We start from the raw sequence: 27,182 nt of genomic DNA on the forward strand, positions 1-27,182 counted from the left end.
TTTATATAATTTATTGACCAATCAAATGCAAGCTTACTTACGTGTATTTGAGCTGCTCAATGGTGGATGGTTTGGCGCCGTTTCATATCCTTTGCGGTGAAGGATTTACATTTTTCCATGGTTAAGGACATCTAAAAAGTAAAATATAATTTACATGTAGGTATTTGATATTCGGGTTAAAGATTACATCAGTGTATAGTATTTATTATAAGGTGATATTTAATTGCACGGGTTTATAAATTCATAACAGACCCGCTGTTTTGACAAAGCTGCATCAAAACAAAATGGCCGCTGAAAAACAATGATTCCGTAGGAAAGAAAAACTGTATTTTGCACTAAATAATTGTAAGTAAGACCATTGCCGCTTTGACAGTTATTTGGTCCAATATTATAATGAAAAGATTGACCGGGTCATTCTTTGTTAATTTTTGCTGGGGCCTATTGATTATAAAAAAAATCTCTCATCGATCATGATGTATGATCAGGAAAAAATCCTGTTGCTAAATTTATGTACTTTTGTAGAATTAGAAAATATTCATTAGGCCTAATTTAGGTACCTTAAACTGTTGATTCTGTATTTATGATTATGTATAAATGTGTCATAAGGATATTTTGAGCTTTGTTTATTTATGTTATGTCAACTTCTGTCCATAATCTAGATGCAGTAGCTAGCTAGGTTTGTAAAATAGTTGTCGAACATAGTTTATTCTAGCACATCTTCATAGGACCTGCATGTCTTATTCTTAAGCAATGGTAGAAGCCACGATTTTGTACCCCAATATTGTTGATCACATTGCATTGCCGTGGTGGTATTTCATATACTATGTACATGTCTAGCTTGGCTTTGAAACGAAAAGTAGTGGTGTGTTGTGCATTATGGATATAAGATTTGCGTTTACAATGTCCCCATATCCTTTTTGTGTCGCCTGCAATGCAAGTGCAACTCTTAGGTATCACTATGTCGGCATCTAGGAAATGGTTTCTATGCAATAACTATAGTATTTATTTTCCGATTTCAACCAAATTTGGTATATTGCCTTATCTTAATGTGATCCAGCGTTCGAAATTAACGCCTGTCCGTCTGCCCATGATCGGCAGTTTTATAGTAGGGCAGACAATTTTTGCCAAGCAACTGGTCCTTTGACCGGTAACTTTTTGGTCCAGTTTTACTATGTAGACTACTACATCCATATAAAACAAAAGTAGCAGTAGCATTGTAGAAAAATTGAAAATCAAATTGTACAAAACAGATTTTTGTAATATTCTAGTTTTCAGTCAACTTTGTTGAGAGCGCATGATCCTAAAACAGATATGTGGATATTTCTGTTAGTAAAACTGTTACTTTAAATTTGCTAGAGTATAAACTATACATGGATGAAATGTAACTTTGTAAGGCAGTGTTCACGGTCATTTTTTCAAATGGGGGTTTTTGTACCCCCCTAGCTTGCAAAATGGGGGTACAGTGCCATATTTAAGGGGTACACTATATTTGCATATTTTCCCCATGTGTATTCTTTGATAGAAAATAAAGACAAAGTAACGTAGATTTCGCCAAAGGAAAAAAAACAATTAAAAACAGCGTTAGATATATATCTCTTTGTTTGATTTATTTTGAACAATATTGCTGCTTCTTAAATTTGTCTGCAAGTTATTCAATCAGATAAAATATGCATGAACAGACGACGTATGGTTTATGTCTGCTGTGTTGTGTCATTTTTTCATTTAAAAATCATGTTCTCAATATGCATAAGTCCATCTTACATTGCAATTAATTTATAAATTCATTTTGAAAAGCAATTTTCAAAATATTTTTTATAGATCTACAGATTTGTAACCCTACTAGTCTGTGAATGTGCGGATCCTAAAAGGCATGACTTAGATAAAACATGTCGCTGGTAAAATGTATCGCTGTCTTGTAGCCGATTTCTGTCACAAACTATTTTCTCGTTCAAAGAATCATGTTGATTTGAAGTTTATTTTCATACCCTATGATAATGCTGGACATACACAACTCTAGTTGTTATCGCACGATTAAAATTTGCATCGTAAATTGCTTCCGGTAACACATGTTCATGGTTGAGCGATGTAAGAATCTTGGTCAGTTAATGTTTACTGAAAGGATTACTTCCGGTATCGTAAAACACGTTTTGCCACACTTACGATTTCTTCAATCAAAATCAGAGATAATAGAAACAATATTCACCAAATAATGGAAAATATTTAAGGGTGCATGCACGTACAGGTTGTCAAATTTACGCGTGCAATAAAACAGATTGTACGTGATTCACACACGTTTCTGTGTGATCGGGAACACTGGTAAGGACCAGTAACTTTCATTCAGCACCAGTAAATTTTAGGGTCAGTCGGTCCTTAGGACCAGCTTGAAAATGTCCTTAAGGGAGAACACTGATGTGATCTCAGATGGTCAAAATTTGTCATTCTTTGCAAGAGTTACAGGATTTAAAATTGTCAAAACAGATAAATCCATGGTTTCCGCTCGATAACTTAAATATTTATTTTCTTATTTCAACTAAATTTGGCATAGTTTTTATATCAATGAGGTATCAGAATGGTTTGATACTACATGGTCAAAATCCATCAATATTTACAAGATTTAAAGGACGTGATAACTTCACCTAATAATTATCAATGTTTTCAACTGTAAATAGCTATTTTTTGTGATGCTGTGCAGGCGACACATCTACTTCCCTTGAATTCTTGCTTGTTAAGCATAGAGAATGAAGAGGACCCCAGCACCCTACTTTTCTGAAATCCCATTCCAATTATATAAGGGGTTCACCCTATTTTGCCAAAGAAGGACCTTATTTATGGAATTATCGGCACAAACTCTGTTCAAATTATTATACCATCCCATCACATCCCAACATGCCCCGTCCAGCACAGATTTGGAGGAAGATAGATAGCAGAACATAGGGATGGGAATATGTTTCATTTTCATATTCGATAATCGGAATGTCAAAATCAATCATTAGTAATTATAATCATTTTTCAAATTCAGGAATTTTCATGATTTATTGGAATCAAATACTATTCCAAGATTATTACCAGTGTACAATTATGTTTATAAACTGACAAGAAATACTTACGAATATCACTTGTAAACATGTTCATTGTGACAGAATAATGCATCATGATGGATACTGTACTGTATGGGAACAGTGTCTGTTGGGTAAAAAAAACAAGTTTCGTGACACAAATCTTAAGATTTAGAATCGAAGAATTCCGATTAGTTGGTTTTGCAATTTCTTAATTAATGATAGTTTTTTTGGGTTTTTTTTTTTTTTCGAACATCAGCCCATCACTTGCAGAACATTTTATTTTTGTCTTGCAGACACTTCTGTATTTTTCAGGAGTGAAAAGATTTCCTTTCAACACTAAATGTAAATTTCTTGTTTGTAGGTAAAATGCTAAGATGAGTGTAGCAAAGGGAAGTAACAAGGTTGTGTACCCAGCCGGGTGCAAGGAGCTTTCTGATGAGCTGGGAAAAGACGAGTTGGTTCGAAGGCTCAAGGTAATAAGATCATGAGAAATGTGTTTTTTATCTTGCTGCTTTTGAAGAGCTAAGGTAATATTTCGCTAACAAAACTTATGATCAGTATGAGAATTTCACAATTCTGTATGAAAGGTCAAAATATAGAACTGAATTTCAAAATTCTTTTCAGTTTAACACCTGTACTCACAATTCCTTTAGATTATTGACTCTTGTGTTCCTGTTTGTACAGTTGCTGGCCCGAGCTTTCCAGGACATGGGCCAGGATGACAACATTGAAGAGTATTCAGGATTAGCCATAAGTCTGGCTACAGACTTCTACATGGACCATCAGAGCAAGGATGTGCGACTTCTTGTTGCCTGTTGTATTGCGGATGTCTTCAGGATATTTGCTCCAGAGGCTCCTTTCAGAGAGACCTCATTACTTAAGGTAAATGGATATATTTTTTAATTAATTAACATTAAAGAAAAATGTATGTAATAATATGCATGTCTTATGCAATTAGATTTATTAGTTCCAAGTTGGTGCTTTCTGTGCAGTTGAATGGACTGAGATTGGCAAGAACAGTTGTGAAGTGATTATGTAATTTATTTCATTTTATGGATGTCAGAAAATATTCATTATTAACCTTATATACAGTCAAAACTTGATGTATCGAAGTTCAAGGGACCGTTAGAAAAACTTCGAAACATCAGACCTGGAATTATTCATGGTTGAAAATAGACCGATGTTTTTTTACCGTGACCAACTGTGGTAGTTCAAGTTGGTACATGTCATCTTCGTTTGTAAACTTTATAATCATCGTATTTACCACAAACAAAACAAAATAAAAACGAAGTATGCATTTAATCACATGTATTGCTATCGTTAGTACTTAGCAATACATTTATATTATAAATAAGACTTACGTGTACTAGGCCTAACCCATGTTCATGTGTACGTTTGGTGACTATTTAAGCAATCATTAATATTACAGAATGAATATAAAAACGAAAACATGTTGTAAAAACGAAACTAAAAAGGAGGAACCAAAAGCCCTACAACACCTACAAAATACTTAAATTTAGAATGATCGATTTGCTCCAGTATTTATGCCAAAGTTTTGCAATGTAACAGTTTTGAGTATGAGTTACTAGTAATGTGGCTCGCTATTTACTGTGCCGTAAATTCTACAAAACCGCTACTAATGGCGGGGGCGAACATCAAAAACGACTAATGGTATCTTTGCCGTACTAAGGATTTAATAACGCAGCTTGTAAAAACAAAGCACCGGGTATCGGCCTGATCAGTGATATTAATTATCTTGATGATAACAAGCAAGCAACACAAGCTGTCATTAATCCCTATTGTCCGGCGAAGGGCCGTCGGGAGACAGCTAGGCATGACAGCATGTCTCAGGTATCGGCGAACATCTGATCTGTACAGGTAAATTTTTATTCGAATCATCGAGTGTCGGTTACCTATAGTTCTTTAACAAATGGTCCATGAAAAAAGTTTGATGCATCGAGAACTTCGATTCATAAAACTTCGATTCATACATAGGTTAGTTAGTAATGTTATATAGTGAAAAAATTCGGGACCAGACAAAAAGTTCGATACAGCGAGAAATTTGATTCATCGGAGTTTGAATCATCGTGGTTTGACTGTAATATATCCTGGAGCATTTTACATTGATTTCAAAAAAATCATTTTTCAGGAAATTGGTCCTTTATATCTTGTTAAACACAATATTTAGGTGCTCTGGGTACCAATAATAGATTTCTCCTTGTGAATAATAATATATACATTGGTTTATTTTTTTGCAGGAGATTTTTATGTTCTTCATTAAACAACTGAGAGGGTTAGAAGATCCTGATTCTCCAACATTTAAAAGATACTTCTATCTTCTGGAGGTTAGTTTGATGTCATATATATTAAAATTAAGCTCCATCTTTGTTCCTGTTTGTATGACCATATTTGACCCTAGAAATAGTGATGGTCGAGTGGTGAAGGTATCGTCACGAGTATCACTAGCCCTTCATATTTTAGGAATTCATGTATAATTATCTGCAATGTATAGCAGTTGAATCAGAAAAAAAAATCTTGACATTGATTGGTTCTATCTAGATTTTTGTTCGTAGATATTTTTTATTTGAAGTTAAGATAGTATTTCATCACTGATATTGCTAAAGGCAGTTGTTCAAATTATAAATATCTGTACCAATGTCTTTTAAATAGCATTTTGAACACTATTTAGTACTAATAAATTTATTTGTTTTATATCTTACAGAATCTGGCATGGGTTAAGTCCTTCAATATCTGTATAGAACTAGACGACAACCAAGAGATATTTTGCAACCTCTTCCAGTTGATGTTCTCAATTATAAAGTAAGTATTTCAGATATCTTTGGCATGCTCGTTAATTAATGGTACTTGGAATTCTGGACAAAGTTGTTGATTGATTATATGATGAATTTCTTCCATGTTTAATTCATATAATGTGAAACAATTTGCATTTAGATATAGTAATATAGATAAAGTCACCAATTTCTTCAAATCCTGGGGGAAATTTTGACTTTGTTTAAATGTTGTTTTCCTTACATTTGTCATTTATATGAATTGATATATATGAATGTTTATTTAATATAGTGAGAAGCATTCTAGCAAAGTGAGAAACTTTGTACTGGACATGATGACCCCACTGATCACAGAAGCCGACGCTGTGTCTCAGGAACTACTGGACATTATCCTCCTCAACATCATAGAACCGTATAAGGTACAAACATGTGCAAGTTAATATAAAAAATCCAGTTATCAAAACAAAATTATCTTTAATAATTATAATTGTATTTAATACATCTGTAAGGGGAGGGTTATATAACACCAAAAACAAAGGATTCTTCATACACTTGTTTTTGTACATGCACGATAATGATGTCATAGTTGATGATGTCCTCTTATTAATTGATAGTTAAAGACGTGTATATTTAATTGCTTATTTCCATATCTTTAGACCCAGAACCGTGTTGCCTACAACATGGCCCGTGATTTGCTGATCAGGACCAGTAATGCTATAGAGCCGTACATACAGGCAGTAAGTTAACAGATTTGTTTTAGTGAAATAAACACCACCATTCCCAATTGCATGATCGTAAAAAGCGACTAAATTTAGGATCTTATCTTTTATTTCTTCTTAAGACAAAAAAAAAAACAAAAACAAAAAAAAAAGTCAGTTTAGGGTCACATAAGAACAAAAAAAATAGGGTAGGTAGGTCAGATTTTTTCATATTGTTTTATCCCCCGCCCAACGAAGTTGGCGGGCGATATACAAATGGGTTCCGTCCGTCTGTCCGTCCGTCCGTACGAATGGTTTCCGGAGCATAACTCTAAAACCAGTAGAGATATTTCCACTAAACTTCATACACACATTGGTCTTATGGTCTAGTAGTGCCTTTTGCTATTTTTAGGTTTTCATTTTTTGCATTTTTTCCGTAACCATGGAAACATTGCTGAAAATATCATATTTTTGTACCAGGTTCGTTTCCGCAGCATAACTGGAAAACAGGTTGAGATATATGCACGGAACTCCATAGGTACATTAGTCTTATGGTTTAGTAGTGCCTTTTGCTATTTAAAGGTTTTCACTTTTTGTTCTTTTTTCTGTAACCATGGAAACATTGCTGAAAATGGCAGATTTTTGTGTTAGAATCGTTTCTGGAGCACAACTCTAAAACCAGCAGAGATATTTCCATGAAACTTCATAGACACATTGTTCTTATGGTCTAGTAGTGCCTTTTGCTATTTTTAGGTTTTCACTTTTTGTGTTTTTTTCTGTAACCATAGAAACATTGCTGATAATATCATATTTTTGTAGCAGGTTCATTTCCGGAGCATAACTCTAAAACCAGCAGATATATTTCCACGAAACTTCATAGACACATTCTTTTTATGGTCGAGTAGTACCTTTTGCTATTTTTAGGTTTTCATTTTTTTGCATTTTTTCAGTTACCATAGAAACATTGCTGAAAATATCATTGTAAATGGTAAATGTTTCTTTGCAAAACTCCAACCATCTTTGTGTATATAGTCTAATATAAATGCCAAGGCTGTATACCTGATTCAACAATTGCAGCCCCGCTCTACTTGAAATATACTCCATCTTTCTTTAGCCCAACTTCCTTTTTCCTGGGTTTTTTTCATACACATAAGTCTCCACAATCAAACTTACTTCAGCTTTGATATCTCCATTGGCGGGGGATCTAAATGACTATGTCCTTGTTTTATATAATTTTCATGTCACAGATTTATTGCCTATGTACTAGCATGATATTTTAAAATATGTATTAAAAAGTCAGTTTATATGGTTCACCATACTTTAACATGCTGCTATACATATTGTCTCTTTCTCTTTTACAACTTTTACAAATAATTGTCTTTTTATTTTTATTTTTTTCTTGTTTCAATTTTGCAATATATGTTAAATTCTTTCAGTATCTTTAATAATGGAAAAACTTGCCTTTTTCATTTTTGCTTTATAGTCTTGTAGATATACAGAATAATCTACATGCAGACTGCATATTATCAAAGAAGTTTGAAATATAATACATATGTATACTGACTTTGGATTGAAACAAAATATTTAATTTACAAGCGATATTTAACTCACAAAACCTCAACGCTGTCATTCACCGGCACCGCAGTACTGACACAACACGCTAGCCATACCATGCTGAAAGTGGGCCACATGCCTAAAATACCCACTGACAGGACCTAGAATGTTGTGCCTGAGGTGTTCATTAATTGGTGGTTGCCATTCATTATTCCATTGTCATGTCTGGTTAGCGTTTTGCGTCCGTACCTCGGTTAGTTTGCCTGTGTTTCGCCAGCTGGCTCACCTGTCATGGCTGCCATTTTTCGGGATGTGTTCGATTGCAAAGTCCCAAAAGATGGGGGACTTCACCATGGACGCAAACGAAAAAATGATGCATCACAAATCACAAGATTTTCAATTTTTATCAATAAAAAGTTTAGGGTCGGGGGGGGGGGGGGGGGGAATCTAGGTAGGGTTGGAGGACCCTAAACAGACTTTTTTTTTTTTTTTTTTGCCTAAATTGATATATTCTTCTTAACATCTTCCTTGACATCACCTCACTTTTGGCATTTGATTGAGCGCTCGCCCCTGTGAGGAAGGCTCAGGGTTCTATCCCCTGGCCAAGACGCACCAAAGTCTATAAAAACGGTAGTTTCTGCTCCTGCTTGGCGCTCAGCATAACGGGAGTGGGACGACTGGTTCACCCGTTGTCAGTATATTGTTACCGTTTTTTGACTCCCGAGTTTTCAACCGGCGATCCGATCGTCATATCTCCCCCTTGTTGCTAAAATTATGACTGAAAACGAAAGTAGAATGCTTCTGATTGGTTCTAATGTCATTACATTCGATATTCTCGGGATTATACGCTAAAAATAACCACAGGTGTGGAAGGAATTTGAATGGTATACTGACTCGTCAAAATGGCCGCTCCGATAGATCGAAGTGATGCAGAACTTGTACAACAGTTCTTTGCTAGCGATGTGTCAGAAGTTGAAAGTAAATTTGAAGGGTCAGATACTTTAGATTGGGATCCAATAGAAGGCAACTTTATTTCAATTTCTCCTATAAATAAGTGTGTGCCTGATGCCAATACAGAACATGAGGCAGCCCCCCACGCGGCCGGCTGCCGTGTTGACAGACGACAAGATTGACTTTGACAATGCTCCGTTCACAGGCGAGTTGAAATTAGTGCATAACATGAATAAATGTAAGCTAGTTGCTTTTTAAAAGCATTTTTGGATGATTACAGTATAGAAAATAAAGTTGTTCAAACAAATTTATTTATATTATCTACACGAAGTTTACCGTCAATGACCGGCATGTTGAAAGAAAACAGACGAACGAAAAATGATTACGTTTTATGAGATGCAGGTGTTTCTTTTACGTTGATAACGGTTTTGGGTTTTATCCAGATTAGGTGATTTACACCACTGTTGGCCCAGTCATGATGCACTTGAAAAACAATTTTTCAGAAATTGTTTAGGATCGGTTTCAAGTTATATTGTCTAATTACTGATTAACTTTCACCTGACTGAAAATGACTTACCTGGATTCACATGAGCTATAACAATACTTTTAAGGGTAACTTGGTCTAAGATAGAGATAATATGTGGTTCATAATGCAGATGCATACACTATGTGATGATAGATCAGAAATTAAACTAGCTTCTTTCCTTCATGAATAATTATCAAGAATTTACTTGTGAATATTAATTAGTTTTAGAAGTTTTTACCTGGATTTTTTCAAAGACTTAATAACCAGATTAAGTCATATGCTTCTTAATACATGTAGGTTACACAATTAAATTGGTTTTATTTCATAATTTTAATTGAGTTTTCTTGTCATTATTTGATACAACCTAATATTTTTACCTTTAGTCACCTGTATTGTTACCTGTATGCTTAACGAGAAGCATATTTGCGGAATAAACAGTATTAATATAAACTACAGGCAATAACAAACTATTATTATTTATAACTTTTATTTACATAATGCAAATAGTTTTCAAGATATAATCATTTATAATTAAGTTATCATTTCCCTTGATTTTACAAAATTAATGTAGCACTGAGAGCCATTACCATACAAACCATTGCAGCAGCCTAAGGGTTAAAATTTAGACAAACGTAATAGAAGAATGAAACTGGCAAATGTCTTGTTAATATTCAAAAATAATAATTTTGCAACATATTGTGGGGGAAAACATATATTATTTACAAATAATCTTGCTTTCAGTTCTTTAACAATGCCTTGATGCTTGGGAAGATGTCGGAGAGCGAGGTATCTGACAGACTGTATGAGCTGATTTATGAGCTGAATCACATATCACCGAGTGTGCTGCTGGCTGTTTTACCACAGCTCGAGTTCAAACTCAAGGTAAACTTCACAACCGCATTTGTTATAGACATGAACATGCATGATTGAAAATAACAAATTAATATTTTGTAAAACTGTATTTTATATAGCATCTTAAAAAGAAGTTTAGATTTTGTTTGCTGTATTTCCATCATTTTTAGGTGGCTAAATTGAAATTTTCTCTTAAAAATGGTATGAGACCTTTGACTTTATAGCAAATGCTAAAGCCGCAGCCGTATGGACTGAACCAAACTTTCAGATATACTATCCAAACACCCTGATATAAAAAAAAATTAACCTTTCCAGAGTAATGAGGAATCGGAAAGGAAAGCTGTCACAAAACTTCTGGCCAAAATGTTTTCTGATCAAGGATCAAATCTTGCTGAACAAAATCGACCACTTTGGAATTGTTTTCTTGGAAGGTAGGTAGTTATTCCACTCACAATACCTCCTGTTATGTTCATGGATTCATTCAATCTATACAGAAATAATTATAGTTTTCATTGATACCTATGTATCCTTTGGAATGGCTCTGCCGGACTGTGACCTGAAACTTAAACACTACTATATTATGTTTGGATAGTTCGGATTTCCATGAAATGCTATTTCACCTAAATGAAAGATTAGACTAAAATGGATGACCTTCTTCTAAAATGTATTCCTTTTATAATGTCTCTAAACATCACAATGTTTGATCTCTACAGATTTAATGACATCAGCATCCATGTGCGTCAGACCTGTGTGTCGTACGCACAACACTTTATCCTGAACCATCAGGAGACCTACAAGGATATCGTCGAACAACTCAAGATCAGACAACATGATCCCGAGGAGACCGTCAGAATGGAGGTGGTCAACACGATACTGAGCTTGGCCAAGAAAGACTTCAACAGTATTACAGATGAACTGATGGGATTCATCAAGGAACGCACACTTGACAAGAAGGTAGAATTATTATGGGGACACAATAGTTGTATCAAACTCAGGTCTTAAGATTTTTGTGGACCAAATGAAGTTTCTGATTGGTGAACTTGAAAGCCAGATAGCAAATGTTCTTCATGAGTTTAAAAAGAATAGAATTCGCAGGGAAATATTAAATTTTTCTTTTCCAGAAAAATCAGATCTTTCTTTATTTTGCAAACAAAATTACAGTTTTACTTAGAAACCTTATCCTTCTTGGATTTGTACCAACATGTTACATTTTCCGTTAGAAAAAGAAATGGTTGTTGATCTTTGATAGCTGAAATAACTTTATTGAACTTAGGATTCAATAAAAACTAAATAAACCTGTCTATTACAGTACCAGATCAGAAGAGACTCCCTGTTGGGACTTGGTCAACTTTACAAGAAGTACACATTCTCTGAGAGGGTGGATAAGGCTAACCAAGAGAAGGTGTGCTGGGTCAAGGACAAAGTTTTCCATGCCTATTACCAGAACAGTAACGAGGACAGGTGGGTAGATTGACATTATCAGAACATCAATGTAAAGTTTGGTCTATAATTTTCATTCAGTTCCAATGACAGTAACAATTTTGAAAATTTGATTTTTCATAGAACTATTTTAGAACAATACCCCAGTGTGAGTTGAACAACTTGTTTTTAGGTCACCTGAGACAAAATCTCAAGTGACCTATTCTAATCACCTTTTGTTTCTCGTCGTCCGTCGTATGACTATAAACAATTAATAATTTGACTTCTTCTCCAAAACTGCTAAACAAAATTCGTCGAAATTTTGCAGAAACCTTCCATGGCCAAAGGTCAATTGTGAATTATATGGTTTCAGCCCCTAGGGGCCTGAAGGGTGGGGGCAAAAAGGGTTCAAATAGACTAAAACTTCAAAAATCTTCTTCTGAAATTCCAGAAATGGTAGAATCAAATACTCTTCATAGATGGAAAGGTATTAAAATCCTTTAAAAACATTCTGAATTATAAGATCCTGGGGTTTCATTTTGTCCCCTAGGGAGGGGTTCAATTTTACTAAAGTTGATATAGGGGAAAATACTTTTATGAGCATTATTTGCTCAATTTTCATAGGAAATGAGTCAAACTTTGTTAGAATTATTGCCCTGAGATATAACATTTTAACATATCCATATCAGTCCTCGCTGACCCCCAGGGACCAGGGGGGGTGGGGCCAAACCTGGTTAAAAATGACTAAAATTCCAAAAAACTTTTTTCGAAATTCACAGACTTGATGGAACCAAATACTCTTCATAGATTAAAAATTCAAAGTTATGACTGATTTCAAGGGCCAATATACAGTGTTTATATGTCTTTTGTTCATTCTGTATCTGAACTCCGGTGACCATGGGCCTCTTGTCTAAATGAATTCTAGTGTACAGCAAATCTTCGATTTACAATGTCTAAACATAACATTATCAGAATTGTATTGATGTGTGCATTTTGTTTGTAGGTTGCTGGTAGAGAGAGTGTTTAACACCTGCCTGGTGCCCTATAACTCACCTGTTGACGAGAAGATGAGGCGACTTCTACTAATGTACTGTACACTGGATGACCATGCTGTGAAGTAGGTTGATTTTGTTTCTTCTCTTGAATGCCAGAGTTTGAGATAATACGAGAAAAGAAAACAGCTTTTATAAATATCATCTCCACTATAAACTACTGTGTAGTATAACAGACAACAGGCTTACTTTGTAAAATATTATGCAGTCTGATACATCTGTTCATTGGGGAAAATATTGATGATATAAAATGATATATCGCTTGTTATGATAATATGATTAAACACGTGTATTCAAAACCTGCCTTGATAATATTCTGATGTGAGAGCTTTTTACCAATTCAATTTTACTTTCATTACAGGGCATTTAATGAGATGCTGAAACACAAGAATACGTGAGTGTTTCCATATTTGGAATAAGTTTAATAATTAAGTCCTTAAAGATGCTCCACCGCTGACATATGGTAATTTTACTCTATCAAAAACAGGAGCAGACGATTTAGTATTTTTCTTTAGTTACAAAAGTTACTTACTTTATACCATTACCACCATTGAAAAGTTTGAGCTTCTAGTTCAAAAAAAAAATATATAAAAAATTAATTGCATCCTGAAAAAATTCTGTGGCATTATATCCTATATGGAATGAAGTACTGATTGCGCATGCACCAAAGGCAAAATAAATTATTTCATATCAATTTTTGTGTTAACACCAATTATTGTTCAATTGATGAATATCATTTATGCTCTGTCGGCGGTGGAGCATCTTTAATGTCATCTTCACAGAAAAGCTGATAGTTTACAAAATTGCTCCTAAGGGCAAGTTCTAACACAAATGGGATATTGCTGTTACAATCATGATCACGATAAGAAACATTTTGACAACGAAGTAAAGTGAGGGTATACTGGAATTGGGTTGTCTGTCAGTTCCAGTGAACTTCTCCTAAATTACTTGACAGATTTTAATAAAATTTGGTACACAGAACTCTGACATAAAGGGGAGTGTAGTATACTATATAGGATTCTGCTGTGTCCCCTATTAATGGAGTTATTACTAAATTTGTGCAGCGGGGACATTAGTCGTCCACTCTGGCAACAATTCTAGTTAATGATCATGATGGGATTTTGGAGGTGTTTCATTGTGATTGCCACTTTTAAAATTCATTAAAATATTTATTATATGCTTTTGTTGTTAGTGTGAAGAATCTGGTCCATCAGCTGGTTGACTCATTTGAACAGCAACAAGGACAAGGAAATGTTCCGTCTTTTAACCCAAGAATCGCTGCTCTAGCTCGTAAGTACAGAAATACTTGCTGTGAATGAAGATTTGGAAGGTTGAGAAGAAAACTACTGTTTTCAACTGAACATTCAAAGGTTGTGAGATTCAGAAGACTTCTCATTTAAAAATATAAGCATGCTCTCTGATACACATGAAGAGTTGGGTGGGAAGTACATAATATTTTTCAGTCATTTGCCTTGCTTGACATAAATAGTAAACATGTATGAAATCAATAGATTATCTCAATATTGATTCCATTGTTGTTATTGGTTTATTTGTCCCTAGGTTCTCTACCCGAGTCCGGAAAGTCCTCGGATCACCTGAAGAAACTGTGTCAGATGCTGAAGGAAGATAAACGGATGAGACAATACATGAAACTGCTGGTTGGTGAAGATTGTACCTGCAAACGAGCACAAGAACTAGTGGTATGGAAAAATATCATAAATTCAAGCCTTTAATTGAAAATCTCTTTAATATAAACATTTTCTTCAAGTTTTCCTAAATAATCTTGATTATCTTTCAGAAAATGAATGTTTTTAAGTTTAATACAAAGTCATGATGTGTTGATGCTACATCAATTGAATATTGGTATCAACAACTTGAAATTTGGATGCAAAATGTTTAAAAAAAAAAAAAAAAAAAAAAAAAATTATCAAAAGTTCAAAGTTATATAGGTCAAAGTAATTGTTTTAACCCAGTAATATTACAATTATATTAAAAAAAAATCAATATTGTAATATTGCTATTAAAAATTAGTATTACTGTGTTGGTAAGAAAATAAAAAAGATGAACACTTCAACTTTATTAAGGGGATACTGAGACCCCTTTGTACATTAAGAATAATGTTAATTGGATGATTTGTCGCTGCAATATCACTCTCATATATTACTTATTTTTAGCGTGAAGTGCTGAAGAAACTAGGAAGTCCTGCCCCTGGCCAGCAGAACCAGTTCTATAACACAGTCAAACTACTATTGGAGAGAGTGGCTCCTGTTATGATAGATGCCAGTTCTATAAACATGCTGGTTAAACATGTCGACGAGACAGTGCGAGGTCTAGGTATTATCACAGAGGGCATCGAGGACGCAGCAGAGAAGGGAGTACGACTACTCACAGTAAGTGTGGATAGGTGACAATAGGTGTAGGGGAAGTGGTTTACACTGGTAAAATGAAAGATAAATTGAAAGATACAACCATATACATCAATTTTGAGATACTAAAAGGACACTGGTGAAGTTTATTTACCATCGATTAGTTCCACCTTCAGTAGATTGTCGTGTCTGGTGTCATATTCTGACGTGATATTTGTGACATCACAATCACTAGAAGATGGTACCAACCAACAGTATATCATACTTTACCCATGTCGTTTTGGGATCTTTAGATATTAATTTGATTGTCAACTTTTAAAATCGTTGTTAGCCTACCATCATCAGATGGTGGACTATAAAAGCCCTTTCCGTCCTTGGTGCGTCTTGTTAACAATTTTTGTTATTGCTATTTCTTAGAAAGTAATGAAGGGATTGTTCTCAAATTTCATATGTATGCCAGGCCGCCATCTTGGATTTTGGTAGTTGAAGTTTTGAAAAGTAGAGAAAAGATCAATCTGTCAATTGTCGGTCATAGATCAATCTTTGGTAGGCGCCAAGATCCCTCTGGGATCTCTGGTTGAAACTTGTGATGACAGAGGTAAAGTAAAAGAATTTATATTTTTTCAAAAGTGTAGTAAGTTAAATATGAAAATTAGTTCCAAAAATATCTTACTTGATTTGCAGGCATTATCTACTGTTTATCCATATTACTTCAAAGATGAGGAGACATACCAAGAGCTTCTGACCTTCCTTAAACACGAGGATGAAGCTGTCTGTAAGTTACAAACTTGTGATTTGTTTAAGCTCATATAAATACATTTGATGATTGGATATTACTTGTAGAATGTAAATCAAAAATCAAAGCTTAATATATTGCTTATAGAATATGATTAATACAAAGCAAGTAAGCCTGAAAAAAATTAATAGCTCATGATTATATACTTTTGAAACATGCAAACTGCTTTATTATTTCTAACAAAGGACATTTACAAAATTTGTGCTGGGTGTTTTGTATATGGATCCATTTTAAGGTATAATGTCAAAATGGGGTCCCTTAGATTTCTGAAAGCAAAATACAGGGTTTTTTCATAACCTTTGCTTAGGTGATTGCATAATGCAAACCTTAACTAATTCTTCATCCCTCACATTACAGCTGACCTGACCCTACAAATCTTCATTAATACTGGAAGAAAACTACAGGCAGAACTACCAGTTATATACTCGTAAGTATACCAAGCCAATTACTGAAAGAAAGACAAAATTCTATGAAACTGATTTAATGATGATATTTCATTGTAAGACATCTTACTTTTATAGTGGGACCCTGTTTCCAAATCATGCTTGTTAATAGAATAATTAACCATTCAAGTTGTTTACTGTAGCTGGATAAATCTGTTTTCTGGATGCTTAACCCAAAAACAAAACTTTTGACTGCTGTTGAAGGTATCATCTATGATCTGATAAAGCCTCAATGTTTCTGTAGAGACAACATAGAGATGATAATCCAGAATGTGTTTTAATTCTGTATTAATTAATATGATCTCTGTTTTCCAGGAGTCTGCTTCCCATCCTACAGAGTACAGCCAAGCTAGGCAATCCCAAACAGAGTAAACATGCCCTCCGCTGTATCAACATTGTGTGTAAAAACAAGGAACTCATATTCGGACAGATATTTGAGGTAAATTTGTGGCATTTGTGTTATTCACTTTCTAACCTACTCTACTGTGTCTGAATTTTACATGTCCAAAACATTCAATGTTTGACTAATACTTTCTTTTATCTTACACCAGATATTGTTTGTTTAAAAAAAAAGGGGTTTAAGAAGAAAAAGTAAAGGAGTGAATTTGATCATTTTTGATGGATGAATTTGTAGGATGTTGCTCTATAAGTTTTAATGCAATTGTCTAAAAATAAGTGTTTGTATATTTTACAGCACCTGAAGAAATCCCTGAACCCAGAGAGTGCAAATTACTTGACATCCATCGTTGCTCTTGGCCACATCGCCCTGTACTGCCCCGAGGAATTCTCTGCTGAAATGAAGAACATTGTCTCTAAAGTCATTGTAAAAGAACTGCTAATGCAGGACCATACATCTGGACCAGATAGTGTGGAGAGTTGGTATTCTGAACATCATGTTACTGAGGAAACCATGGCGAAGGTCCAGGCTATGAAACTCCTAGTTCGCTGGTTACAGGGCATCAAGAGCAATGCTAACAACTCGGGGACATCAACTTTAAGACTCCTATTCACGGTTATCAAACACGAGGGTGACTTGATGGAGCGAGGAAAAGTGAACAAACCAGAGCTAGCCAGGTTGAGATTACAGGCAGGATGTTGTATGCTGAAGCTGGCAGAAGACCGCTGTTACTCGGAGCTTATATCTCAGGATCAGTTTCAAACACTGGCACTTCTCATGAATGTAAGTTCTATACCGAATATTTATCTCCCTGATAAAGCCTGACTACTCTATTGATATGTTGATTGGAAGTTTTTGTATAAATATTGATGTCATCAAATGTATTGTTTTATTCAAAAATTTGGTTACAAAAATATATTCTTGTCGAAAACTGAGCCATAATACGAATCTTTAAATTGTTGATGAATATCAAATGTTTACAAATTGCTGATATTTAAGTCAAGATGTTTCAATTCATGTAAAGCAGCTATTTGAAATTCAGTCCAGAGAAAAAAAAGTAAAAAAAAAAAAAAAAAAAAAAAAAAACATTTTGAGAGACATGGATAATATCATAAAATTCAGAAAACATAAAAGGAACTTTGTGTAGTTTGTAACTAGAAGTCCGGCTCTCTGAACTCACCCATATTGAATTGTACAGAATTTTCATGACGTATGCGTTGTTGTTGGCAGACAATCATAATTGTTCACTTTAATTTCTTTATTTTATACAGGATAGTTGTTACCATGTACGACTAAACTTTGCACTAAAACTCCACAAAGGACTTCTAAGTCTGAAGCTGCCATTGGAATACATGAGCATATTCTGCCTGGCAGCCAATGATCCACTACGAGAACGACGGGCTCAGGTCAAGATCTTCTATCAACAGAACATCAACAAACGACGGGAGTATCTAAAACAAACGCCGGCGATAAAGGGACGCATGTTTCACTTCATGCCAGACTATGTGATACCATATGTTATACATCTGCTCGCTCACGATCCAGATCTCCCCACACATGACGATGTCACAGCTCTCAAAAATATCAAAGAGTAAGTGCTAGCTTTTAAAGGGGAAACATGCTTTAAAAACTTTTTATATGTCACTGTATGAAAATGAAAACATCAGTATCGAGTGTCAACTATATTCGACTCCTAGTTAGATTTGCGCTCTGAAAACTGAAAAGCCTGATAGCCCATCAAGTTTGAGTTTGATTTAGATTATGTAATAAGCAATATGATTAATTTTAAATCGGATGTCAGATATATGTGTACATATACTTGGCAGATGCTTGTCCTTTGTAATGGAGCCTTTGATTAACAAGAGCGAAGACTACAACTACAACTTCTTCAGACGAATGCTAGAGAACATCAAACAGACTAAAGACGCAGAGGATCCTGATGATGAGGACATGAACAGGGTATGTACTTGCACATTATTTATATCTATCGTGATCTGATGCATGAAAACTAGAAGGTTTATAAACATAATGACAACATTCAAGCATGTAATGTTAAACACATTACTATCAAATGATAACTATTGGTATGATGCATCACACTAAAAAAATTTATGAACACAAAATTCAAGCATGTGAACACAAGATGAGCATAGTATACTTTCAGGATAAGATCTTGTCCATCTTTTTAGGAGTATCTATGGAAACATTGGAAATTCTGATTTTCAAACTATTAAATACAAATATCTCGTATAGTATGTGTTGTTATCTCTGAAAATTCCAAGCAGAATTTTTCACATTCATGACAAAACGAACGTTTAGGCTTTATTTTGTGGTTGAAACTCGATACACATGAACAATATAACCTTTTATTCTTATTACTGTATGTACATTAAGTTAATTATGTGATATTATTACAGAAACTGTACAGTGTATGTGACGTGGCCCTAGGAATCCTCAACAGTAAGCCCTCAAACATTACTCTGAAGGATTCCACCGTGGAGCCGGTGTTACCAGCAAAACTCTTTACTCGACCAGATAAGGTAAAGCTTATTGGAAATATGAATTTGATACTGTAAACAGAACTTAATTTAATGGATGATTTATATTTCATGGATGATAAATTGTGACAATAAATTGCCACAGCAATGAAGTAATTTAGTAGCATTATCTTGCAAAATCTTTAAAAAAAACCAGCAACTGCATTTCTCTAAAGTTCTTTTATTTAATTGAAAAAAGAAAAGCTTTATTAACATGAGTTGAAGTAATTCCCAATTTGATCAAAATACCTACATAATACGCAACAATTTAATATCTTTGTTTCCCCAGTAATACCGTGTTTGTTTCCTCTTCAATTTCAGAGTTACAGCAACACAAAAAGCTATCTACCTAAAGAATTTGTGATTGATGGTCCCAAGGTAGGTTTAAAAAGCACCAATAAATAAATACATACAAAAATTGTTAATGTAAAGGAATGCCACATGAATTATACCAAGTAGACATGATTTCTTTTCAAACACGGAAAGAAATTCCTGTATACAAAAATTTTGTGTATTTTCTTTATTTGTTGGGAATAGATTTTTGCTATATATTCAAAATTAAGTTTAATTTTCACAAAAATTCATACCTATGAATAAAATTGAAAGAACTAGAGTATGATTAACCAATATAGCTCAATTATGGTTAGATATTGTCAATGTAAGATTTCTGACTATCATGTAGTATTAAAGAAATCACGGAATGTTCTCAACTATACAGTACCTTGTAGTGATATGTGGGCAGTAGCTATTTACTACATGTTCTACAGTTACTTTTACCAATATTATAAATTCACTTTGATTTGTTCCAGCGGAAGGGTCAGACGAACAAAGGTCCTAGCGCCCAGGAGATTATCGTGGAGAGTCCTGGTCCCGTCGTTAATCCACTGCCTGTTTGTCCCAGAGAACCCAAGAGGAAAAAGAAGGCCACAACAACACAAGCTCAAACAATGAGGTCAGTGTCTCGTACTGTTCATTACAAAGGAATCCGCTGATCAAATAGCTAGAATCCTCTGTACATGGTAGTGAAGAATCTTATAGAAGATCATAAGATATACCTTTATGTTTAAAAAGATCTCAAGGATGTTCATTCAAAAACTTAATTGACTGATGATACGATTTACAAATTTTTCTACATAACATTTCTAAAATTTTGTAAATGACATTAGTTTTATAGATCTTTCAACATGTTTTATTCACAATATTTCTTTGTAATGCTTTTCTTTCTTAACAGCAAAACACCAACAACCACAAAAACCATATACATACATTCATTCATTGAGTTAAAGCTAAATATGAAATCTATATATATTTGAGGATACATGTTTTTTAGTACTAGGAGGAAATTGTTTTGATGGTGATATTAAATTTGATTGTGAATCGAACAAGACATTTCTCTTTGCATAACAGTCAATCAATATTCTTAGTATGGCTAATTTAAAATTCCTTGTGCTGTTTTCAGTGACTCGGAAAATGATTCTGGAGGTGAAGAGGAAGTAATGTTTAAACCTGTTCCTGATGGACCAAAGAAAAGAGGACCAAAAAAGAAGGACAAAGCCACCCAGGATGTGTATGTGAAGCCCAAACCAAGGGGGCGGCCACCAAAATCTGTGGACAGTCCTGCCAAACGGGGCAGGAAGCCAAAACAGGTGGAGGATTCTGGGGAAAGTGATAAAATTACAGACAGTTCTCCAGATGTGAAAAGTTTTAGTTCTTCTCAGGACTCCAATTCTCCAAAGCCTAAGGCATTAATGGAGAGTAAGAGAGGTAACACACAGCAATCAAAGACTAAGAAAAAGAAAGTTAGCCAGGAGTCCGCTTCTAGTTCACCAGCTTCCTCGCCGCGAAGGAGTAGTAGTGAATCCCCACGACGGGGAAATGTAGATTCCAAATCTGTGAATAAATCCTCAATTGTGAATGGGACAAATAAAGGAGGTGCAAAACGGACTGTGAAATCTGATTCTGAAGGCTCAGGGAATAGAAAACGGAAAGCCGTGGATACGTCAACAGAGAGACCTCCGGTGAAAAGAGGTCGACCACCGTCAAATAAAGCAGGGTGAGTGTTCAGGGGTTTACTATGAGCTACTGCACTGTCTAAATCAAAGCACTACTGCTTATTGTGAAGTAACATTTGTGTAATGTGCATGGAAAATACAGCAATGAATATAATCCTGTTGGCCATGATAACAAGAAGTCGTATTCATGTTACAATCATTGTAATTTGTTCAGTGAGAAAGCTGTCAGCCAATCAAATACATCTTCGGCTGAGGTTTCTGCATTAGGGCTGTTCCAGCAAAACATATATGGTAGGGGGGAAGGCACTTTGAAATTTGTAGAGTCACCGATAGAAGCGATTTTCAATTTTGTTGACCCTCACACATATCTATTTTTTTGTGAACAAGACTATGGTATAGAAGCGATTTAATTTTTTTATTTTGCTCCAACATCTTTTTGGATTTACATATTTTGATTTCTAGTATCACTGAAGAGTCCCGGGACAAAATTGCACAGTATGTGGTGCAGTGAACTATTGTTTGATATGCTGCATCTATTCTAAATTTGTATAAAGATACAATCCTCGCAGAACCAGCGGAATTCTACTAAAGATACAGAAGTATTTCACAAACGTAATGCAAGTGTAGACATCTAGAACATTCACACTTTAGCTTGTGAACTGCCACTATCTCCTCGACTTAATACCAGTGAATTTAAATAATGATCTGTTGATGACAAACAGTATTTTTCCAAAATTAATCCATTGTTTCTCTGTACCATTGATAAGTTTGAATGTATATTAATATTTTTAAATAAAATATTCTGTCATTACGTGTATATCAAAACAACCCATGAAATAAAAATGATTGTTTTTTATTGAAGATAAACAACACATTAATTATTGACAGAAATTAAAATTATTCTCAAATGTTTAATTTTGTTTTGGTCCAGGGGTTTGACTGACAAACAACATTTTATAAAACAACAAAATTTTTTTATGCATTTTATTTTATTTCAAAAGTATTTCTATTCAGAAAGACCCCCCCACCCACCGAAGTGGAATTTTATTTATTGAAAAATCCCAACTCTGGCAAACAGAGGTGGATTTTTTATTTTTTATGAAACCACCCAAGCCATATACCCAATTTTTTTAAAGTGCCCCTACCCTGGGTGCCATATTATGTTTTTAGCTGGAAACAGCCCATTATTAAAAAAACGGAAAAGACTATTCTATTTAATAGAAACGAATGTAATCAAAATTTTGGACAAAATGAATCAAATATATTTACACCAATGATCGCTTTTTTGTCGTATTAGGATGAATCTGATCATTTCACTACTAGCTAGTTATATGACATGAAAGTATTTGTTGCTTAAAGGTATTTGTTTTTTAAATAAACAGGATGAGGATTGCATACTAGATGTTATACTTCAGTTTTCTGTAAATTCAATGATATTTGTTATTTTCTATATCAATTCTAACGCATTTTACAAATCCATTTTCAGAAAAGCGTTAACACGAAGTAAATTAAAGGGAGAATCAGACGCCGACTCTGATGTTGGTTCACCTAACCGAGCAACTAAACAACTGAAAATGGACCAGTTTAGTACAAAAACAGCTCCCAAAAATGTGTAGGTGTTCTGCTGATAATCTTGATATATATGGTGTATGATCAGTTTATGTAAATCTTTGTATCTGTTATGTTAAATCTTGTATATATGAATGATGGTATTGCTCTGTATTTGAAATCAAAAGAGAAGAAACTAAATTTACGCTAATTGTATTTTCTGTTTATCTTTTATACATTCATTATGTGCAACAATTTGATTGCTTCTATAAGAATATCTACAGTAACTTATTCTGAAACACATTTGATGCACGATTTTACTACATTACAGGCGGAGGGCAAAAGTGTTAGCAAATGGTACATCTGATGGTGATAGTCCAGAGACCGATGGCTCGAGTTCACCGAGCAAGTTAGATACACTTAGCAGGATGATACAGACCGTTGGCACAGAGGAGGAAAGTGGTGTAAGTATTCTGTGATGTCAAAAAAAGTGTTATTGCAGTTAAAAAAAAAATCATAAAAATCATAAAAGCTTTACTGATAGTGTTTGATATGAGGTGTTTTGAACTGTAACTGCAGTAATAACTATATGTACATAGTAAAAACTATACATCAAATATCCTGGTTTATATGCAACTCAGGGAGTGGGACGACTGGTTTGCCCGTTGTCAGTATAATGTGACCGGGTGGGGTGTGTTGCTTGGTGTCTTCGGCGGCATGCTTCAGTGATATAGCACTATAAAAAGGACAACAGTTCCACTATACAAGAAGACACAACACGAACATACCGCAGTCTCCCAGTACACTCACCTCGCACAAGATACACGCAACACACCGGGTACCGCATACATGGGAGGCCATCCTTACATGACCATAGCTGTTAATAGGACGTTAATAAATCAAACAAACAAACAAACAAATATATGCAACTGCTAACTGCACTATACCTATCAGCTAGAGAGAATTCACCTAAGCTTGATTGGCCGATTGTTGCATGTGTAAGCACAAAGGTCCAGATCCCTTACATTGTTTTGTAAACCATATTTTTGAGCGGACTTAATTTTATGTTATATACCTTTCCACGGAGATTTAATATAAAGATTTTTTCTGGTTAAACTAACCTATATTGAAACATTTTTGCAGTGACTCATTTTTATGATTTCATTACTATATAGCCCACTTAATACAAACTTAAAACATAGCCCGCTAAATACTCAAAATTTTAACATAGCCTGCAAAATACACAAAATTTTAACATAGCCCACAAAATACTCACAATTTTAACAGCCCACAAAATACAAAACAACTAGTTGGTTTATAGTATTGCGCTCTGTTACAAAAAAAAACTACAGGTTTTTGCACGACATGTTTTAAAGCGAATATATTTATGAAATGGAAATGTTTCCTATATTTTGTTGCTTTTAATCATTTGGAAAATAATGTAAAGAATCAATAATCTTCAACTATTTGCTGATAAAATAAATATTATTTGTTTTGTTGCAGGTTAAACGAAGAGTTCGAGGCAAAAGGAAATGAGTTCCTTAAAGAACAGTATTCAGAAACTACACAACAAATCAGAGATGGGTGTTGCACTGTCGGCATCAACAGTAGCCAATCCCAGAGAGTCAACAGGCTAAACTCTGAACAGCGGCATGTTGAGTGGCGATAGAGACTTCAAGGATATTTCCTGGGCTAGTGCAGCCTTGTACCCAGTTATAAGAAGGGCAGCTCTTTTTAACAAAACTTTCTTCACAGATGTTATAGCATATTGAAAACAGTTCTGATGTGGAAGTACTGTTTGGCTTGATAAATTCTATCTCAGGTTGAAATGTAATGAGAAAATCAGAAACATCTTCATTCATTTTCACCCTACATCAGATGAAACGATCATGGAATGGAAATTTTACAACAGGTTGGAATGTTTATCCATTAAAAAGACATTGGAATTTTTTATCCGCTGATTGAACATTTATTCCTGCACTGCCTTGAGCGAGATGCGATGATGAAATTAAAAGCACTACCAAGGATAGAAGTGACAGTTAACAGTGAGCCCTTCATCACTATAGAACCTGTGTTGTGCTATTCTGGCACTCCTTTTTGAGTCTTGTTTGAATCTCACAGCCATCACCGTCGTGGTGACATACCCTGGTTTCATTGAGAGCCTGGTGTCTGTGACAAAACAGGTTTTTAATGGCAATTTAAATATTTTATAATCATTGAGAGTTGTGATGGTCCACCTTTCTTGTTTCGTTTTACCAATAATATACTTTTCTAAGAGTGAAAAAAGAAATGTGAGAATTATTCCAGATGTTCATTGCTAGTCATTTTAACTCCAGTAGCATTGCTTGCATTCATTGTAAGTCTCGGTCTCTTGAAGTATTGACTTGTCATTAATGATGGAGATTAGCATATCCATGATAGTTATTTTGAAACATCAAGGGAATAGATTTTCATTCAAAGGATCCTCTAATGAAATAAACAACCAAACTAGGTCTTCTAGGTTGTATTTTTCAAAACTCCGTCTGCAGTGTTTTGCACCTGAATACCGGTAGGTGTTTTTGTAATAATCCTGCATAGCGAGAAAATCATAATAACTGGAAAATGGTCATGATAGGTATGGACTGTGGATATTTTGGCAGAAACATACCTAGGAGGGAGGATAACTATTCTCCATCAGTATCAATAATCCTGTGTTAAAAAGAATCTTAGCAAGAAGATATAAACATTCCAATTTTGTAAGCAATAAGTATGTAATTAACAGTTATAATTTGAATAAGAAAGCCAACTACTTTTGAATTCATGACTATGAAAGGTATTTTACGTTATAAAACAAATTTAAAAATACATTATTTTAACATGGAAGGGAGTTGAAATCTTCAGCTTTTATTTATTGCAAAATGTTTGATCACAACCATGTTGTTTTATTTATCTGATTTGTCTTAATCATGGTGTTTCACATTGATTTGATCTGCATCTTGTTTGTGTTTTCACTATTAAGTTATATCATTGCGTTTTGTTAACATTGTGGACTTCACTTCACGGCATCAGCTGTTAAAATCATGTAGTCATTTAGGTGGTCTCCAGTAAATTTGTCCTAAACAAGGATTAATTACATTCTGACCTGTCATTGAGTGTGTTATGCGGCGTTGTGAGAGCAAGAGAATTAACTTAACCTTGTACAAAGTACTTCTGACATTAGATTCATCATCTTACAATCAATGAAAAACATTGATAAATAAATGTTGAAATGTTCAGTTTATTCGCTTTTGTGTTTTAATGTTGTTGTTTTTTTTTAAATTTCTGAATATCTTTGTAAAACTAACATCTCTTATGTTATGTTCACACACTTTAAAGTTCCATATTTTGTTTAATACATAACGTAAAGCACCAGGATTTTTTTGCAAAAAGCCAACAATAATAAATTGCATATTTAAGATAAAAACAGTCTAACAAAAACAATAGAGGTAATCTTATTAACGATTTACACAAAAGATACAAAATGTGTCCAAAACAACGTTATGATATTTGAGCAATCTTTGAACATTAGTTTCGAAGATTTATTTTTTTTTTGTAATGCCTAATTAATCAATTGAACAATGTTTTCTGGTATTGGTAATACACACACAGAAAGGGTTTGATTTGTTGAGAACTGTGGTATTAGATGACCAAAATCACCCATGTTTTACAAAGTATAGACTATTTCACAGTGCCAGTACATACTGACCTTTTGACGTGCCAATACCGCCGGACTCTAGAAGTGATGGCGACATTATGACGTCGATGATTTTCAGCATATTCAAATTATTCCTGTATTAATTTCATACAACAAAACTTAAGATTGTATGCCTTCATAAACTAAAATACTTTTTTTGTTGTTGCTCATGTATGCCAAAAGTAATACCTTTTTGAATGTGTAGCCTGATGTATGTGTCGTCCTATGATGGCTGTGTCGGTCGATAATGATGACGAGGAGTTGGGTTGAAGTTTGTTGACGGCTAATTTATTCAAGCTGAAGTGGTAGACTATAATACTTTCACATGTGGATATGATGGATAGGGATATTCTACCCAAGGGTCACAAAATGTAGTCAAACCCGAGGCTTGCATATCCAATTATGAAAGAGTATTTTTCTTTCATACCTCGACGTTTTATTGCAATTTTACAACTATAATATCCCACCATT

At 34.4% G+C, this 27,182-nt stretch overlaps 1 protein-coding gene across 2 annotated transcripts; it reads left to right on the forward strand.

Moving 5' to 3' along the window:
- The first annotated feature begins 31 nt into the window (after nucleotides 1-31).
- Nucleotides 32-26,256, forward strand: LOC138327920 (sister chromatid cohesion protein PDS5 homolog A-like). Of its 2 annotated transcripts, none has more exons than XM_069274378.1 (29): nucleotides 32-156; nucleotides 3,421-3,532; nucleotides 3,744-3,941; nucleotides 5,318-5,404; nucleotides 5,782-5,879; nucleotides 6,141-6,267; nucleotides 6,505-6,585; nucleotides 10,319-10,459; nucleotides 10,745-10,860; nucleotides 11,143-11,383; nucleotides 11,739-11,890; nucleotides 12,852-12,965; nucleotides 13,262-13,294; nucleotides 14,093-14,190; nucleotides 14,461-14,600; nucleotides 15,075-15,290; nucleotides 15,951-16,041; nucleotides 16,420-16,489; nucleotides 16,821-16,944; nucleotides 17,200-17,685; nucleotides 18,174-18,493; nucleotides 18,729-18,861; nucleotides 19,320-19,442; nucleotides 19,761-19,817; nucleotides 20,249-20,391; nucleotides 20,899-21,492; nucleotides 22,938-23,063; nucleotides 23,331-23,463; nucleotides 24,503-26,256. In XM_069274378.1, exons 2-29 carry the CDS (start codon nucleotides 3,434-3,436, stop codon nucleotides 24,533-24,535), a joined length of 4,374 nt encoding a protein of 1,457 aa, XP_069130479.1. In that variant the 5' UTR covers nucleotides 32-156; nucleotides 3,421-3,433; the 3' UTR covers nucleotides 24,536-26,256. The 2 variants fall into 2 exon arrangements, with proteins under 2 accessions (XP_069130479.1, XP_069130480.1); XM_069274379.1 differs by having other exon boundaries at nucleotides 53-138.
- The last annotated feature ends 926 nt before the right edge of the window (nucleotides 26,257-27,182 follow it).

This window comes from Argopecten irradians, chromosome 7 (genome assembly GCF_041381155.1).
Source record: "Argopecten irradians isolate NY chromosome 7, Ai_NY, whole genome shotgun sequence".
NCBI lineage: Eukaryota > Metazoa > Mollusca > Bivalvia > Pectinida > Pectinidae > Argopecten > Argopecten irradians.

What these genes read in the sequence shown, in the direction of transcription:
- LOC138327920 (XM_069274378.1), top strand. Translation starts at nt 3,434, where the DNA reads ATGAGTGTAGCAAAGGGAAGTAACAAGGTTGTGTACCCAGCCGGGTGC. An exon ending in AAGAATCGCTGCTCTAGCTC is followed by an intron (nt 14,191 to 14,460) that starts GTAAGTACAGAA and finishes ATTTGTCCCTAG; the next exon opens with GTTCTCTACCCGAGTCCGGA. An exon ending in GCACAGAGGAGGAAAGTGGT is followed by an intron (nt 23,464 to 24,502) that starts GTAAGTATTCTG and finishes GTTTTGTTGCAG; the next exon opens with GTTAAACGAAGAGTTCGAGG.